The 19,457-nt window shown below is 49.3% G+C and overlaps 2 protein-coding genes across 4 annotated transcripts in view; one reads left to right on the forward strand and one right to left on the reverse strand.

Annotated features, from left to right (window-relative positions):
• The window catches only part of ubap2a (ubiquitin associated protein 2a), a 32,458-nt gene extending 27,651 nt beyond the window's left edge, over positions 1-4,807 (forward strand). For all 3 annotated transcript variants that reach the window (XM_072459556.1, XM_072459557.1, XM_072459558.1), the window contains exon 25: positions 4,615-4,807. In XM_072459556.1, the coding sequence (XP_072315657.1) occupies positions 4,615-4,701 (87 nt within the window). In that variant the 3' untranslated portion in view covers positions 4,702-4,807. The remainder of the gene's footprint in view (positions 1-4,614) is intronic.
• A 97-nt stretch (positions 4,808-4,904) lies between these two features.
• LOC140372425 (uncharacterized) lies at positions 4,905-15,082 on the reverse strand. The gene is made up of 6 exons (XM_072459520.1): positions 14,959-15,082; positions 14,002-14,102; positions 9,891-9,965; positions 9,688-9,817; positions 7,931-8,552; positions 4,905-6,619 (listed from the first exon to the last, which is right to left on the reverse strand). The coding sequence occupies exons 1-6, from the start codon at positions 15,080-15,082 to the stop codon at positions 5,833-5,835; spliced, it is 1,839 nt and encodes a 612-aa protein (XP_072315621.1). The 3' UTR covers positions 4,905-5,832.
• Positions 15,083-19,457: the final 4,375 nt, after the last annotated feature.

A 19,457-nucleotide genomic window follows, 5' to 3' on the forward strand; every position in this document is an offset into this window, starting at 1 on the left:
CCATCTCCTTGGTCTTCCTCGCGTTGATGAGGAGGTGGTTCCGCTGACACTAGTCCACAAAGTCCTGCTCCAGTCCTCTGTCCTCCACATCATCGTCGTCCGTGATGAGTCCGATGATGGCAGAGTCGTCAGAGAACTTCTGCAGGACACAGCTGTCCGTGTCGTGTCTGAAGTCTGCAGTGTAAAGGGTGAAGAGAAAGGGCGCGAGGACAGTGCCCTGGGGCGCCCCCACACTGCAGGTCCGAGTGTCAGACACACAGTTCCGGGCTCTCACAAACTGGGGTCGGTCTGTGAGGTAGTCCAGGATCCACTCTGCAGGTCATACTCCACACCAGCCGTCTCCAGCTTGTCCCTCAGGAGCTGATGGTGTTGAAGGTGCTGGAGAGATGAAAGAACAGAATCCTCACAGAGCTGCCAGGCTTCTCCAGGTGAGAGAGAGAGCGGTGCAGCAGGGAGATGACGGCGTCCTCCACTCCGATGCCAGACCGATATGCAAACTGCAGCGGGTCCATGGCTGAGCTCACGGTGGAGCGGAGGTGGTCCAGGACCAGCTCCAGTGTCTTCATCAGGACGTGAGAGCCACCGGCCTGAAGCTGTTGAAGTCTTTGGCGCGCGGTGTCTTGGGCACAGGTACCAGACAGGAGGTCTTCAGACCTGTGGTACCAGACAGGAGGTCTTCAGACCTGTGGTACCAGACAGGAGGTCTTCAGACCTGTGGTACCAGACAGGAGGTCTTCAGACCTGTGGTACCAGACAGGAGGTCTTCAGACCTGTGGTACCAGACAGGAGGTCTTCCAGACCTGTGGTACCACCCTCAGCTTCAGGCTCATGTTGAAGACATGCTCCATAACTCCACACAGTTCATCTGCAGGACTTAAGGAGCCTGGGGCTGATGCCGTCAGGTCCTGCTGCCTTCCTCACTTGAATCCTCTTCAGCTCTCTCCTCACCTGTGCTGCTGTGACAGTCAGTGGTTGGCAGGGGGACCATGTGCTGGGGGGATGGGTGAGTCCAGGCGAAGTGGGGAGCTGATGGTCCGGGGCAGAGAAGTGAAGAGGAACAGATGCAGGGCATTGTCCAGCTGTGGAAGAGGGAGCATGCAGCTGTGCAGGGGGAGGGGCGGGTGACTGATCAAACCTCAAGAAGTGAGCATTTAAATCATTCACCCACTGTAGATCCCCCTCTGTCTGGGCAGGGGGGATTTTGAAGCCCGAGATGGTTTTCAGGATCCTCCACACTCCCTAAATGTTCTTCTGCTGCAGCTGCTCCTCCATCCTCCTCTTGTAGCCGGCCTCAGCCTGCCTGATCTTCCTCCTCAGCTCCTCCTTGTTCCCTGACCTATCGTACAAGTAAAGTAGAAAAAATATTTACAAAATACAACTGTGAAAAAAGTGTGAGAAAAGAGCGGAGCGTTACACCGGGCTGCCAGCTGGACCGGGCCCTTTGTGACACATATATATATATATGTGTGTGTATATATATATATATATATATATATATATATATATATATATATATATATATATATATATATATATATATATATATATATATATATATATATATATATATATATATATATATATATATATATATATATATATATATATATATATATATATATATCTATCTATCTATCTATCTATCTATCTTCCTTCTGCCGCTTTATCCGGGGCCGGGTCGCGGGGGCAGCAGTCTGAGCAGGGACTCCCAGACTTCCTTCTCCCCAGACACTTCCTCTAACTCCTCCGGGGGGATCCCGAGGCGTTCCCAGGCCAGCCGAGAGACATAGTCTCTCCAGCGTGTCCTGGGTCTTCCCCGGGGCCTCTTCCCGGTGGGACATGCCTGAAACACCTCCCGAGGGAGGCGCCCAGGAGGCATCCGGAACAGATGCCCGAGCCACCTCAGCTGGCTCCTCTCGACGTGGAGGAGCAGCGGCTCTACTCCGAGCTCCTCACCTTATCTCTAAGGGAGCGCCCAGCCACACGGCGGAGGAAACTCATTTCGACCGCTTGTATCCGCGATCTTGTTCTTTCGGTCACTACCCAAAGCTCATGACCATAGGTGAGGGTAGGAACGTAGACCGACCGGTAAATCGAGAGCTTTGCCTTTCGGCTCAGCTCCCTCTTTACCACAACGGTCCGATGCAGCGACTGCATCACTGCAGCCGCTGCACCGATCCGCCTGTCGATCTCACGCTCCATCCTTCCCTCACTCGTGAACAAGACCCCGAGATACTTGAACTCCTCCACTTGGGGCAAGGACACCCCACCCACCTGGAGAGGGCAAGCCACCTTTTTCCGGTCGAGAACCATGGCCTCGGATTTGGAGGTGCTGATTCTCATCCCAGCCGCTTCACACTCGGCTGCAAACCGTCCCAGTGCATGTTGCAGGTCCGGGTTTGATGGAGCCATCAGGACAACATCGTCTGCAAACAGCAGAGATGAGATCCTGTGGTCCCCAAACCGGACCCCCTCCGACCCCTGACTGCGCCTAGAAATTCTGTCCATAAAAATTATGAACAGAACCGGTGACACAGGGCAGCCCTGGCGGAGTCCAACATGCACTGGGAACAGGTCTGACTTACTGCCGGCAATGTGAACACAGCTCCTGCTCCGGTCATACAGGGACCGGACAGCCCTGCGCAAAGGGCCCCAGACCCCGTACTCCCGGAGCACCCCCCAAAGGACACCCCGAGGGACACGGTCGAAAGCCTTCTCCAGATCCACAAAGCACATGTGGACTGGTTGGGCAAACTCCCATGAACCCTCGAGCACCCGATGGAGGGTATAGAGCTGGTCCAGTGTTCCACGACCGGGACGAAAACCACTCTGCTCCTCCTGAATCCGAGGTTCGACTATCGGTCGGATTCTCCTCTCCAGTACCTTGGAATAGACCTTACCCGGGAGGCTGAGGAGTGTGATCCCTCTGTAGTTGGAACACACCCTCCGGTCCCCCTTTTTGAACAGAGGGACCACCACCCCGGTCTGCCAGTCCAGAGGCACGGTCCCCGAACGCCACGCGATGTTGCAGAGACGTGTCAACCAAGACAGTCCTACAACATCCAGATACTTTAGGTACTCAGGGCGGATCTCATCCACCCCCGGAGCCCTGCCACCGAGGAGTTTGCGGACAACCTGAGTGACTTCAGCTTGGGTGATGGATGAGCCAGCCTCCGAGTCCCCGGTCACTACTTCCTCTTCGGAAGACGTGACTGAGGGATTAAGGAGATCCTCAAAGTATTCCTTCCACCGTCCGACGACATCCCCAGTCGAGGTCAGCAGGCCTCCACCCGCACTGTAATCGGTGTTTGTGAGACACTGCTTCCCCTTCCTGAGGCGCCGGACGGTTTGCCAGAATTTCTTTGGTGCCGACCGATAGTCCTCCTCCATGGCCTCCCCGAACTCCTCCCAGGCCCGGGTTTTTGCCTCTGCGACAGCACGAGCCGCGGCTCGCTTGGCCTGCCGATACCCGTCGATGACCTCCGGAGACCTACAAGCCAGAGTGGCCTGATAGGCCTCCTTCTTCAGTCTGACGGCATCCCTTACTTCCGGTGTCCACCACCGGGTTCGGGGGTTGCCGCCACGACAGGCACCGGAGACCTTGCGACCACAGCTCCGAGCAGCCGCATCAACAATGGAGGCGGAGAACATGGTCCACTCGGACTCAATGTCCCCAGCCTCCCCCGGGACATGGGAGAAGCTCTCCCGGAGGTGCGAGTTGAATACCCTACTGACAGAGGGCTCCACTAGACGTTCCCAACAGACCCTCACAATGCGCTTGGGTCTGCCAAGTCTGTCCGGCTTCCTCCTCCGCCAGCGGATCCAACTCACCACCAGGTGGTGATCGGTTGACAACTCTGCCCCTCTCTTCACCCGAGTGTCCAAGACACGCGGCCGGAGGTCAGATGACACGACAACAAAGTCGATCATTGACCTCCGGCCTAGGGTGTCCTGGTGCCATGTGCACTGATGGACACCCTTGTGCTTGAACATGGTGTTCGTTATGGACAATCCGTGGCTAGCACAGAAGTCCAATAACTGAACACCGCTCGGGTTCAGATCGGGGAAGCCGTTCTTCCCGATCACCCCTCTCCAGGTGTCACTGTCATTGCCCACGTGGGCGTTGAAGTCCCCCAGTAGAACAACAGAGTCCCCGGTCGGTGCACTGTCCAGTACCCCTCCCAAGGACTCCAAGAAGGCCGGGTACTCTGCACTGCTGTTCGGCCCGTATATATATATATATATATATATATATATATTCATTCCGAATGAATATATATATATATATTCATTCGGAATGAATATATATATATATATATATATATTCATTCGGAATGAATATATATATATATATATATATATATATATTCATTCGGAATGAATATATATATATATATATATATATATATATATATATATATTCATTCCGAATGAATATATATATATATATATATATATATATTCATTCCGAATGAAATGGTGTGGAGGGCCTGATTTGGCCCCCAGGCCTCAAGTTGAATAGCTGCTGCTTTTGTGTCTGTAGTTTCCATTTTATTGTTGACGTTTACGTCAACTTATAAAGTTTGTTCATCTGTTTCTGATGTTGTTTTTCAGGTGGGAGTGAGTCCTCGTCAGCCCAGCGTCCTGCAGAAGAGCCAAGTGTCCAAACCCAGCTACAGCGCCACCTACTGGACCAACTGAGCAGCTTTTAAACCATTGTGTATATTTATACTGTATTGTGTGTGCTTTTATTTTGAAGGGAGACAATACTTGAACATTTTGTGAGTTTTGTATTTTCTTGTACAGTGTTTTTTACTGGATTTAATGTCAGTTTAATGTCTTTGTGTCAATAATAAATCATTGACTATTTTTGTCTTTGTTGGAAAAAATGATTAAAAAAGCTGTTTATTTAAAGAACTTTTATTGGACTTAAAGAATCAACTGTGTCACAGAAAACAAATTAAAACACATATATTTAAATAGAAATATATTTTAAAACATAAACATTGTGCAAATAAAAAGTCATGAAACTAATGAAAATTAGAGAAATAATTTACCATTACCAATTTTCAAAATATGATTAACCAAAACAGACAATTTGATTTAAACACTGTTGCCACCTGCTGGTCTCCATGGAGATGCTGTTCAGTCTGGAATGTTCCACAGTGGCATTAGATCTTTATCTTTAGAGACGATGTTTTTAGCAGTGAAAATTAACGGAAGAGAAATTAATGCAACACTGAAACGTCCCAAAATCTTCTGCTTTCATCAAATATAGTTTAATGTTCTGTCCAGTCTGAATATTACAGGTACAAAGCAAACAACCGGGGGGACCAAGCAGAGCCCTGCCCGACCTGCCGCACCCGCCGCACCCGCCGCACCTGCCGCACCCCTCTCTAAAGTCATTGGGTTTGTCAAGTCGCTTCATTTTGATGATTGACTTTTGAATCGGTTTCAAGAGATAAAGTGTAAACAGCAACATGAGACAGTTAAAGTTGATGGACCGAGGCTAATGAGGCTAACATGGCTAACGAGGCTAGCATGGCTAACGAGGCTAGCATGGCTAGTGAGGCTAGCATGAAAAATGAGGCTAGCATGGCTAACAAGCCCAACCCTCCCACGAGCCCTCTCCCCTTCGCTAAACAAGCGTTGTCCCCTGAGTGGACTCTCCAGGCCCGTCCCTGTCAGGAGGAGGAGAGGACATGACTTTACAACAGGTGGCCCTTATGTCGCATGAAATGCAGCGTGATGTGACGTCATTGAGAGCCGAGGTCAGAGCGGGAACACCACCACCAGGCTTGACCGTATGGAAGCCGACACCCGGTTTAGACCCTAACATCCCAAAATGGAGTCGTCCCACAGTTTCTCCTCTTCTGTCCTCGAGTCCTCCTCCTTCTTCATCTTGTCTCTCCTGGACCTCTGCTTGTCCTCCTGTAGCACCACCTGCTGGACAGCGCCTTCCTCTGCGTCCTCTGACTCGTCCTTCTTACATCTGCTCCATCTTTTGCTCTCGTTTTCTCTCTCTTTCTTTTGCGTCCTATGCCTCCTCTCCTCACTTCCTTTCCTCCTCTCCTCACTTCCTTTCCTCCTCTCCTCGCTTCCTTTCCTCCTCTCCTTCCTTACCTTCCTCCTACTCCTCTTCTCTCTCTCTCCATCACTAGAACTTTCGCTCGTGGAACAACTTGAACTTGTCGTTTCAGAGCTCGATTCCCTCTTGTTCTTCCTCTTTCTTGTCTGTTCTTTGACTTGTGGCTCGGCCTGAAGTGCCCAGGCTGGAGCTCCCCACGCAGGACGCAGAGGGTAGTGCAGCGAGGCCCGAGCGTGAACGTGTGCGTCCTCTTTCGTTTCCTTCAGAGAAGGTTTAGGATGCGGCGTGAGGGCCGGCCGCGTCCAGATGTGATCCTGGAGTTTGTCTGAAGGCTCCTTGCTGGTCTCCTTGCTGGTCTCCTTGCTGGTCTCCTTGCTGGTCTCCTTGCTGGTCTCCTTGCTGGTCTCCTTGGCAGCAGGACTAGGATGCACTCCTCTGGCCTGCTGGACTCTGATGTAGTCCTGGAGCTGGTCGCTGTAGGAGCTGTAGACGTTCTGCTGAGAGCGACGCTCCTCCAGAACCTTCTGCTCCCTGGAATCAAAACAAATATTTCAATTACTTCTTTTCAAATACTTTTCCGTCCGAAGCTTCACGAGACGGAGCAGCTTTAGCGTGAGCGTGTTTTACATCTCCAGAATCATAAGTTCTGGCTGTTTCCAGCAGAGGGCGCTTTAAAACCCCAGAGGAGCAGGGCGTGGCAGACTTTAAAACCCCAGAGGAGCAGGGCGTGGCAGACTTTAAAACCCCAGAGGAGCAGGGCGTGGCAGACTTTAAAACCCCAGAGGAGCAGGGCGTGGCAGACTTTAAAACCCCAGAGGAGCAGGGCGTAGCAGACTTTAAAACCCCAGAGGAGCAGGGCGTGGCAGACTTTAAAACCCCAGAGGAGCAGGGCGTGGCAGACTTTAAAACCCCAGAGGAGCAGGGCGTGGCAGACTTTAAAACCCCAGAGGAGCAGGGCGTGGCAGACTTTAAAACCCCAGAGGAGCAGGGCGTGGCAGACTTTAAAACCCCAGAGGAGCAGGGCGTGGCAGACTTTAAAACCCCAGAGGAGCAGGGCGTGGCAGACTTTAAAACCCCAGAGGAGCAGGGCGTGGCAGACTTTAAAACCCCAGAGGAGCAGGGCGTGGCAGACTTTAAAACCCCAGAGGAGCAGGGCGTAGCAGACTTTAAAACCCCAGAGGAGCAGGGCGTGGCAGACTTTAAAACCCCAGAGGAGCAGGGCGTGGCAGACTTTAAAACCCCAGAGGAGCAGGGCGTGGCAGACTTTAAAACCCCAGAGGAGCAGGGCGTGGCAGACTTTAAAACCCCAGAGGAGCAGGGCGTGGCAGACTTTAAAACCCCAGAGGAGCAGGGCGTAGCAGACTTTAAAACCCCAGAGGAGCAGGGTGTGGCAGACTTTAAAACCCCAGAGGAGCAGGGTGTGGCAGACTTTAAAACCCCAGAGGAGCAGGGCGTGGCAGACTTTAAAACCCCAGAGGAGCAGGGCGTAGCAGACTTTAAAACCCCAGAGGAGCAGGGCGTGGCAGACTTTAAAACCCCAGAGGAGCAGGGCGTGGCAGACTTTAAAACCCCAGAGGAGCAGGGCGTAGCAGACTTTAAAACCCCAGAGGAGCAGGGCGTGGCAGACTTTAAAACCCCAGAGGAGCAGGGTGTGGCAGACTTTAAAACCCCAGAGGAGCAGGGCGTAGCAGACTTTAAAACCCCAGAGGAGCAGGGCGTAGCAGACTTTAAAACCCCAGAGGAGCAGGGCGTGGCAGACTTTAAAACCCCAGAGGAGCAGGGCGTGGCAGACTTTAAAACCCCAGAGGAGCAGGGCGTGGCAGAGAGAGAGTGAAGTCTGACTTGATGTGTTTGGCTCCGCCCACGTGCGCCCGGTACATCTCCACGGAGCTGAAGTGCAGACAGCAGAGGGCGCAATGCAGATGCTCCGCCTCCAGCTCCTGCAGCAGCTCCTTCTGGCTCCGCCTCCTCTGGTGCTTCCTCCCGTTGTAATGCTGCAGCGCCATCTGCCTGTGAGGGAAGGAGGCGCAGCACAGGGAGCAGAAGAGGTCTGGAGATGAGGAGGAGGAGGCAGGAGCAGAGGAGGAGGAGAGAGGAGCAGGGGGGGAGAAAGGAGCAGAGGAGGAGGAGATAGGAGCAGATGAAGCTGTGGTGGGAGGAATAGAAGATAAAGAGGAAGAGGGAGAGATGCAGGGAGGTGTTTTGGATGGATTACAGAGTACAGAGGGAGCAGAGGAGGGAGCAGAGGAGGGAGCAGAGGAGGGAGCAGAGGAGGGAGCAGAGGGAGCAGAGGAGGGAGCAGAGGAGGGAGCAGAGGAGGGAGCAGAGGAGGGAGCAGAGGGAGCAGAGGGAGGAGTAGAGGGAGCAGAGGGAGGAGTAGAGGGAGCAGAGGGAGCAGAGGAGGGAGCAGAGGAGGGAGCAGAGGAGGGAGCAGAGGAGGGAGCAGAGGAGGACCTCAGGTGGGCTGTGGAGAGAAGAGGTTTGTGTCAGATTGATCTGGTTCTAATGAAACACAAAACATTCTAAGAAACAAGATAAATGATTGACACATCTTTATGGAGGGACACGCCCACATGGGTCAAAGGGAGCGCCAGAGGGACACGCCCACATGGGTCAAAGGGAGCGCCAGAGGGACACGCCCACATGGGTCGAAGGGAGCGCCAGAGGGACACGCCCACATGGGTCAAAGGGAGCGCCAGAGGGACACGCCCACATGGGTCGAAGGGAGCGCCAGAGGGACACGCCCACATGGGTCGAAGGGAGCGCCAGAGGGACACGCCCACATGGGTCAAAGGGAGCGCCAGAGGGACACGCCCACATGGGTCGAAGGGAGCGCCAGAGGGACACGCCCACATGGGTCGAAGGGAGCGCCAGAGGGACACGCTCACATGGGTCGAAGGGAGCGCCAGAGGGACACGCCCACATGGGTCGAAGGGAGCGCCAGAGGGACACGCCCACATGGGTCGAAGGGAGCGCCAGAGGGACACGCCCACATGGGTCGAAGGGAGCGCCAGAGGGACACGCCCACATGGGGTCAAAGGGAGCGCCAGAGGGACACGCCCACATGGGTCGAAGGGAGCGCCAGAGGGACACGCCCACATGGGTCGAAGGGAGCGCCAGAGGGACACGCCCACATGGGTCAAAGGGAGCGCCAGAGGGACACGCCCACATGGGTCAAAGGGAGCGCCAGAGGGACACGCCCACATGGGTCGAAGGGAGCGCCAGAGGGACACGCCCACATGGGTCAAAGGGAGCGCCAGAGGGACACGCCCACATGGGTCAAAGGGAGCGCCAGAGGGACACTGGAGTGTCCCTCTGGCGCCTCTCACAGTTGGTGGGGGTTCAGGACTCACAGTCGGTGGGGGTTCTGGACTCAGTCGGTGGGGGTTCGTGGGTTCTGGACTCAGTCGGTGGGGGTTCTGGACTCAGTCGGTGGGGGTTCTGGACTCAGTCGGTGGGGGTTCTGGACTCAGTCGGTGGGGGTTCTGGACTCAGTCGGTGGGGGTTCTGGACTCAGTCGGTGGGGGTTCGTGGGTTCTGGACTCAGTCGGTGGGGGTTCGTGGGTTCTGGTCTCACAGTCGGTGGGTTCTGGACCCACCGTTTGGAGGGCGTTTCCTCAGGTTCTTGTGGTGGACTTTCCCGTCGTAGTGAGATTTGGCCACGACGGCAGAGCTGAAGACCATGTTACAGAGAGGACAGAAGCGGTCTCTGTCCATCGGCATCGGGCGCTGAGGGACAGACAGTCAGGTCAGATGCCCTCCCAGACTCTATGTATTACTCTGTCCATTTGATGTCACTGACCAGAGGAGGCGTGTCCGTCCTCTGTCGTCGCAGCGACTGCAGGAACATCCTCAGCTTCAGCGCGTGCTTCTTCCCCTCAACACGAAACAACACTGACATTTCAAACACTAATCATCATTTACAGACCGGCCTCCTGCTGGTGCCAGAGTCAGGACTAAACATGGAGCGGCCTCCTGCTGGTGCCAGAGTCAGGACTAAACATGGACCGGCCTCCTGCTGGTGCCAGAGTCAGGACTAAACATGGACCGGCCTCCTGCTGGTGCCAGAGTCAGGACTAAACATGGACCGGCCTCCTGCTGGTGCCAGAGTCAGGACTAAACATGGACCGGCCTCCTGCTGGTGCCAGAGTCAGGACTAAACATGGACCGGCCTCCTGCTGGTGCCAGAGTCAGGACTAAACATGGACCGGCCTCCTGCTGGTGCCAGAGTCAGGACTAAACATGGACCGGCCTCCTGCTGGTGCCAGAGTCAGGACTAAACATGGACCGGCCTCCTGCTGGTGCCAGAGTCAGGACTAAACATGGACCGGCCTCCTGCTGGTGCCAGGGTCAGGACTAAACATGGACCGGCCTCCTGCTGGTGCCAGAGTCAGGACTAAACATGGACCGGCCTCCTGCTGGTGCCAGAGTCAGGACTAAACATGGAGCGGCCTCCTGCTGGTGCCAGAGTCAGGACTAAACATGGACCGGCCTCCTGCTGGTGCCAGAGTCGGGACTAAACATGGACCGGCCTCCTGCTGGTGCCAGGGTCAGGACTAAACATGGACCGGCCTCCTGCTGGTGCCAGAGTCAGGACTAAACATGGACCGGCCTCCTGCTGGTGCCAGAGTCAGGACTAAACATGGACCGGCCTCCTGCTGGTGCCAGAGTCAGGACTAAACATGGACCGGCCTCCTGCTGGTGCCAGAGTCAGGACTAAACATGGGCCGGCCTCCTGCTGGTGCCAGAGTCAGGACTAAACATGGACCAGCCTCCTGCTGGTGCCAGAGTCAGGACTAAACATGGAGCGGCCTCCTGCTGGTGCCAGAGTCAGGACTAAACATGGACCAGCCTCCTGCTGGTGCCAGAGTCAGGACTAAACATGGACCGGCCTCCTGCTGGTGCCAGAGTCAGGACTAAACATGGGCCGGCCTCCTGCTGGTGCCAGAGTCAGGACTAAACATGGACCGGCCTCCTGCTGGTGCCAGAGTCAGGACTAAACATGGACCGGCCTCCTGCTGGTGCCAGAGTCAGGACTAAACATGGACCGGCCTCCTGCTGGTGCCAGAGTCAGGACTAAACATGGAGCGGCCTCCTGCTGGTGCCAGAGTCAGGACTAAACATGGACCGGCCTCCTGCTGGTGCCAGAGTCAGGACTAAACATGGACCGGCCTCCTGCTGGTGCCAGAGTCAGGACTAAACATGGACCGGCCTCCTGCTGGTGCCAGAGTCAGGACTAAACATGGGCCGGCCTCCTGCTGGTGCCAGAGTCAGGACTAAACATGGACCGGCCTCCTGCTGGTGCCAGAGTCAGGACTAAACATGGACCGGCCTCCTGCTGGTGCCAGAGTCAGGACTAAACATGGACCGGCCTCCTGCTGGTGCCAGAGTCGGGACTAAACATGGACCGGCCTCCTGCTGGTGCCAGAGTCAGGACTAAACATGGACCGGCCTCCTGCTGGTGCCAGAGTCAGGACTAAACATGGACCGGCCTCCTGCTGGTGCCAGAGTCAGGACTAAACATGGACCGGCCTCCTGCTGGTGCCAGAGTCAGGACTAAACATGGGCCGGCCTCCTGCTGGTGCCAGAGTCAGGACTAAACATGGACCGGCCTCCTGCTGGTGCCAGAGTCAGGACTAAACATGGACCAGCCTCCTGCTGGTGCCAGAGTCAGGACTAAACATGGACCGGCCTCCTGCTGGTGCCAGAGTCAGGACTAAACATGGACCGGCCTCCTGCTGGTGCCAGAGTCAGGACTAAACATGGGCCGGCCTCCTGCTGGTGCCAGAGTCAGGACTAAACATGGACCGGCCTCCTGCTGGTGCCAGAGTCAGGACTAAACATGGACCGGCCTCCTGCTGGTGCCAGAGTCAGGACTAAACATGGACCGGCCTCCTGCTGGTGCCAGAGTCAGGACTAAACATGGAGCGGCCTCCTGCTGGTGCCAGAGTCAGGACTAAACATGGACCGGCCTCCTGCTGGTGCCAGAGTCAGGACTAAACATGGACCGGCCTCCTGCTGGTGCCAGAGTCAGGACTAAACATGGACCGGCCTCCTGCTGGTGCCAGAGTCAGGACTAAACATGGGCCGGCCTCCTGCTGGTGCCAGAGTCAGGACTAAACATGGACCGGCCTCCTGCTGGTGCCAGAGTCAGGACTAAACATGGACCGGCCTCCTGCTGGCGCCAGAGTCCGGACTAAACATGGACCGGCCTCCTGCAGGTGCCAGAGTCAGGACTAAACATGGTCCGGCCTCCTGCTGGTGCCAGAGTCAGGACTAAACATGGACCGGCCTCCTGCTGGTGCCAGAGTCAGGACTAAACATGGACCGGCCTCCTGCTGGTGCCAGAGTCAGGACTAAACATGGAGCGGCCTCCTGCTGGTGCCAGAGTCAGGACTAAACATGGACCAGCCTCCTGCTGGTGCCAGAGTCAGGACTAAACATGGACCGGCCTCCTGCTGGTGCCAGAGTCAGGACTAAACATGGGCCGGCCTCCTGCTGGTGCCAGAGTCAGGACTAAACATGGACCGGCCTCCTGCTGGTGCCAGAGTCAGGACTAAACATGGACCGGCCTCCTGCTGGTGCCAGAGTCAGGACTAAACATGGACCGGCCTCCTGCTGGTGCCAGAGTCAGGACTAAACATGGACCGGCCTCCTGCTGGTGCCAGAGTCAGGACTAAACATGGACCGGCCTCCTGCTGGTGCCAGAGTCAGGACTAAACATGGACCGGCCTCCTGCTGGTGCCAGAGTCAGGACCAAACATGGACCGGCCTCCTGCTGGTGCCAGAGTCAGGACTAAACATGGACCGGCCTCCTGCTGGTGCCAGAGTCAGGACTAAACATGGAGCGGCCTCCTGCTGGTGCCAGAGTCAGGACTAAACATGGACCGGCCTCCTGCTGGTGCCAGAGTCAGGACTAAACATGGAGCGGCCTCCTGCTGGTGCCAGAGTCAGGACTAAACATGGAGCGGCCTCCTGCTGGTGCCAGAGTCAGGACTAAACATGGAGCGGCCTCCTGCTGGTGCCAGAGTCAGGACTAAACATGGAGCGGCCTCCTGCTGGTGCCAGAGTCAGGACTAAACATGGAGCGGCCTCCTGCTGGTGCCAGAGTCAGGACTAAACATGGACCGGCCTCCTGCTGGTGCCAGAGTCAGGACTAAACATGGACCGGCCTCCTGCTGGTGCCAGAGTCAGGACTAAACATGGACCGGCCTCCTGCTGGTGCCAGAGTCAGGACTAAACATGGACCGGCCTCCTGCTGGTGCCAGAGTCAGGACTAAACATGGACCGGCCTCCTGCTGGTGCCAGAGTCAGGAGTAACTGACCTGGAGTAACTGACCCGGAGTAACTGACCCGGAGTAACTGACCCGGAGTAACAGACCTGGAGTAACTGACCCGGAGTAACTGACCCGGAGTAACTGACCCGGAGTAACTGACCTGGAGTAACTGACCCGGAGTAACAGACCTGGAGTAACAGACCTGGAGTAACTGACCCGGAGTAACAGACCTGGAGTAACTGACCCGGAGTAACTGACCTGGAGTAACTGACCTGGAGTAACTGACCCGGAGTAACTGACCCGGAGTAACTGACCCGGAGTAACAGACCTGGAGTAACTGACCTGGAGTAACTGACCCGGAGTAACTGACCTGGAGTAACTGACCCGGAGTAACAGACCTGGAGTAACTGACCCGGAGTAACTGACCTGGAGTAACTGACCTGGAGTAACTGACCCGGAGTAACTGACCCGGAGTAACTGACCCGGAGTAACTGACCCGGAGTAACAGACCTGGAGTAACTGACCTGGAGTAACTGACCCGGAGTAACTGACCCGGAGTAACAGACCCGGAGTAACAGACCTGGAGTAACTGACCTGGAGTAACTGACCTGGAGTAACAGACCTGGAGTAACTGACCTGGTAGTGTGAGCTCCTCTGGGAGGCGTGGCCCAGGACGGCGTCGCACACGTGACAGTGGGCGTCGGTCAGAACACGCTTCAGCTCCTCCTCCTCAGACGCTGAAACGCAACAGGTTTTACTAACGAACATTGAAGTATAATAGACTCGTAACTATAGTAACGCCTTCTCTTTTCTGCTGTGAATAAATCTTTTAAATAATAAGTCCACCGAAAAAAGACAAAACTAACAGAAAACCTGACGCAGTACTGTACTAATGTACAAGTACTAATACTGTACAAGTACTAATACTACACACATGACATTAAGCTGCCCAGTGTACCTTTTCTGTTTGACGTCTCCATGGAGATGTTGCTTTGCCAAGAATGTCCCACAGTACAGCATTCAACTTAATTATCTGCATGGAGACCAGGCCAAGTGACAGGTCAGATCTGTGGAGAGGCAAGCCCACTTACTGTACATATATGTGGGTTTTTCCGACTGAATAAATACTATTTAAATTAGTTTTTGTGGAGATCAAACTCCAACAGCCTCAAGGAACCATGACAACGAGACAGACACGTTCTGAATATCAATTTTAAATATTAACTGGAGATTAAAAATCACAATGTGGGAATTGTATTTTACTTTAACTAAATATAATACAAATCATTGCTGGAGGTAAATTAGACTGTTACGAAAAGGTTCTTAACTAATTGACAGAACAGTAAACGTCCTGAGAGGCCCCGAGTGTTGCGCACACTTACCTGCGTCATCCTCAGCAGCGCAATATTATGAAATGTAACTTTAATTCTTTAATGACACTCGGGCCAAAGCCAGAGTTTTATTGAAAAGGCCGTGTTTCTGTGGAGCAGCTGAGTAAACAAACAGTTAGCATGTGTGGCTAGCGGGCTAGCTCCTGCGGGAGGCTAGTCTGTTAGCCACATGCTAAATCTTCCGTTTTCAGTCAAAACTCACCTTTAACTCCTGAACTATCTACTTTAGTGTTTGTGACAGTGTTAAACTCGGGGGCAGGATCCACTTTAAAGACCTTATTCTCGGAATCCACGAGCGGCGCAGCGCCATGTTGACACTCACGCATGCGCACTGAGCAGAGGCCTAACAAAAACTTCTTCTTCTTCTATTGTGGCGGTTGGCAAACTTAAAAAGTGCATTACCGCCACCTGCTGTTGCAAATATGGAAGTTCTAAGAATGAGTGAAAAGCAAAACAAAACCGTGTGTAGTTCTTTATTTCATGTGTGTAGTTCTTTAGATCATGTGTGTAGTTCTTTATTTCATGTGTGTAGTTCTTTAGATCATGTGTGTAGTTCTTTATTTCATGTGTGTAGTTCTTTAGATCATGTGTGTAGTTCTTTAGATCATGTGTGTAGTTCTTTAGATCATGTGTGTAGTTCTTTAGATCATGTGTGTAGTTCTTTAGATCATGTGTGTAGTTCTTTAGATCATGTGTGTAGTTCTTTATATCATGTGTGTAGTTCTTTATTTCATGTGTGTAGTTCTTTAGATCATGTGTGTAGTTCTTTATTTCATGTGTGTAGTTCTTTAGATCATGTGTGTAGTTCTTTATTTCATGTGTGTAGTTCTTTATATCATGTGTGTAGTTCTTTAGATCATGTGTGTAGTTCTTTATATCATGTGTGTAGTTCTTTAGATCATGTGTGTAGTTCTTTATTTCATGTGTGTAGTTCTTTATATCATGTGTGTAGTTCTTTAGATCATGTGTGTAGTTCTTTAAATCATGTGTGTAGTTCTTTAGATCATGTGTGTAGTTCTTTATATCATGTGTGTAGTTCTTTAGATCATGTGTGTAGTTCTTTAGATCATGTGTGTAGTTCTTTAGATCATGTGTGTAGTTCTTTAGATCATGTGTGTAGTTCTTTAGATCATGTGTGTAGTTCTTTAGATCATGTGTGTAGTTCTTTAGATCATGTGTGTAGTTCTTTAGATCATGTGTGTAGTTCTTTAAATCATGTGTGTAGTTCTTTAGATCATGTGTGTAGTTCTTTATATCATGTGTGTAGTTCTTTAGATCATGTGTGTAGTTCTTTAGATCATGTGTGTAGTTCTTTATTTCATGTGTGTAGTTCTTTAAATCGTGTTTGTAGTTCTTTAGATCATGTGTGTAGTTCTTTAGATCATGTGTGTAGTTCTTTAGATCATGTGTGTAGTTCTTTATATCATGTGTGTAGTTCTTTAGATCATGTGTGTAGTTCTTTATATCATGTGTGTAGTTCTTTAGATCATGTGTGTAGTTCTTTAGATCATGTGTGTAGTTCTTTAGATCATGTGTGTAGTTCTTTATATCATGTGTGTAGTTCTTTAGATCATGTGTGTAGTTCTTTATTTCATGTGTATAGTTCTTTATATCGTGTGTGTAGTTCTTTATTTCATGTGTGTAGTTCTTTATATCATGTGTGTAGTTCTTTAAATCGTGTTTGTAGTTCTTTATATCATGTGTGTAGTTCTTTAGATCATGTGTGTAGTTCTTTATATCATGTGTGTAGTTCTTTAGATCATGTGTGTAGTTCTTTAGATCATGTGTGTAGTTCTTTAGATCATGTGTGTAGTTCTTTATATCATGTGTGTAGTTCTTTAGATCATGTGTGTAGTTCTTTATTTCATGTGTATAGTTCTTTATATCGTGTGTGTAGTTCTTTATTTCATGTGTGTAGTTCTTTATATCATGTGTGTAGTTCTTTAGATCATGTGTGTAGTTCTTTAGATCATGTGTGTAGTTCTTTATTTCATGTGTGTAGTTCTTTATATCATGTGTGTAGTTCTTTAGATCATGTGTGTAGTTCTTTAGATCATGTGTGTAGTTCTTTAGATCATGTGTGTAGTTCTTTATTTCATGTGTGTAGTTCTTTATATCATGTGTGTAGTTCTTTAGATCATGTGTGTAGTTCTTTATATCATGTGTGTAGTTCTTTGGATCATGTGTGTAGTTCTTTATATCATGTGTGTAGTTCTTTAGATCATGTGTGTAGTTCTTTAAATTGTGTGTGTAGTTCTTTATATCATGTGTGTAGTTCTTTAAATCGTGTGTGTAGTTCTTTAGATCATGTGTGTAGTTCTTTAGATCATGTGTGTAGTTCTTTAAATTGTGTGTGTAGTTCTTTATATCATGTGTGTAGTTCTTTAGATCATGTGTGTAGTTCTTTAGATCATGTGTGTAGTTCTTTATATCATGTGTGTAGTTCTTTAGATCATGTGTGTAGTTCTTTAGATCATGTGTGTAGTTCTTTATATCATGTGTGTAGTTCTTTAGATCATGTGTGTAGTTCTTTAGATCATGTGTGTAGTTCTTTAGATCATGTGTGTAGTTCTTTAAATCGTGTTTGTAGTTCTTTAGATCATTGTGTAGTTCTTTATATCATGTGTGTAGTTCTTTATATCGTGTGTGTAGTTCTTTAAATCGTGTTTGTAGTTCTTTAGATCATTGTGTAGTTCTTTATATCATGTGTGTAGTTCTTTAGATCATGTGTGTAGTTCTTTAGATCATGTGTGTAGTTCTTTATTTCATGTGTGTAGTTCTTTATATCATGTGTGTAGTTCTTTAGATCATGTGTGTAGTTCTTTAGATCATGTGTGTAGTTCTTTAAATTGTGTGTGTAGTTCTTTAGATCATGTGTGTAGTTCTTTAAATTGTGTGTGTAGTTCTTTAGATCATGTGTGTAGTTCTTTAGATCATGTGTGTAGTTCTTTAGATCATGTGTGTAGTTCTTTAGATCATGTGTGTAGTTCTTTAGATCATGTGTGTAGTTCTTTAGATCATGTGTGTAGTTCTTTATATCATGTGTGTAGTTCTTTAGATCATGTGTGTAGTTCTTTAGATCATGTGTGTAGTTCTTTAGATCATGTGTGTAGTTCTTTATATCATGTGTGTAGTTCTTTAGATCATGTGTGTAGTTCTTTATATCATGTGTGTAGTTCTTTAGATCATGTGTGTAGTTCTTTATTTCATGTGTGTAGTTCTTTATATCATGTGTGTAGTTCTTTATTTCATGTGTGTAGTTTTTTATATCATGTGTGTAGTTCTTTATATCGTGTGTGTAGTTCTTTAAATCGTGTTTGTAGTTCTTTAGATCATTGTGTAGTTCTTTATATCATGTGTGTAGTTCTTTAGATCATGTGTGTAGTTCTTTAGATCATGTGTGTAGTTCTTTATTTCATGTGTGTAGTTCTTTATATCATGTGTGTAGTTCTTTAGATCATGTGTGTAGTTCTTTAGATCATGTGTGTAGTTCTTTAAATTGTGTGTGTAGTTCTTTAGATCATGTGTGTAGTTCTTTAAATTGTGTGTGTAGTTCTTTAGATCATGTGTGTAGTTCTTTAGATCATGTGTGTAGTTCTTTATATCATGTGTGTAGTTCTTTAGATCATGTGTGTAGTTCTTTAGATCATGTGTGTAGTTCTTTATATCATGTGTGTAGTTCTTTAGATCATGTGTGTAGTTCTTTAGATCATGTGTGTAGTTCTTTATATCATGTGTGTAGTTCTTTAGATCATGTGTGTAGTTCTTTAGATCATGTGTGTAGTTCTTTAGACCTGATGATCCTGACTCTGAGTCTGTGTCCAATGGATGAAAAAACCACAAAGAGTTGATGTGTCCAAATGATTTCAGCCTGATACTGCCATGAGCTCAAACTGTAAATGTGAATTATTGTGTATTATACAGTGTCCATTGGTAAAACATTTAAAGTACTATGTCTTTGTGTTTATTTATCATTTCCATTAAGTTTTGGGAAGCCAATATTCAAACGTCTGTTTGTACACCATGTAATAGTATGTTTAGGCTTATACACTATGTAATAGTGTGTTTAGACTTATACACCATGTAATAATATGTTTAGACTTATACACCATGTAATAGTATGTTTAGACTTATACACCATGTAATAATATGTTTAGACTTATACACCATGTAATAATATGTTTAGACTTATACACCATGTAATAGTATGTTTAGACTTATACACCATGTAATAGTGTGTTTAGGCTTATACACCATGTAATAATATGTTTAGGCTTATACACCATGTAATAGTGTGTTTAGACTTATACACTATGTAATAGTATGTTTAGACTTATACACCATGTAATAATATGTTTAGACTTATACACCATGTAATAATATGTTTAGACTTATACACCATGTAATAATATGTTTAGACTTATACACCATGTAATAGTATGTTTAGGCTTATACACCATGTAATAGTGTGTTTAGACTTATACACTATGTAATAGTGTGTTTAGACTTATACACCATGTAATAGTATGTTTAGACTTATACACTATGTAATAGTATGTTTAGACTTATACACTATGTAATAGTATGTTTAGGCTTATACACCATGTAATAGTGTGTTTAGGCTTATACACCATGTAATAGTGTGTTTAGGCTTATACACCATGTAATAGTGTGTTTAGGCTTATACACCATGTAATAGTG

The sequence above is a fragment of the Eucyclogobius newberryi genome, unplaced genomic scaffold (genome assembly GCF_026437365.1).
Source record: "Eucyclogobius newberryi isolate DKJ021-1_F unplaced genomic scaffold, fEucNew1.0.hap1 SCAF_23, whole genome shotgun sequence".
Classification (NCBI taxonomy): Eukaryota; Metazoa; Chordata; class Actinopteri; order Gobiiformes; family Gobiidae; genus Eucyclogobius; species Eucyclogobius newberryi.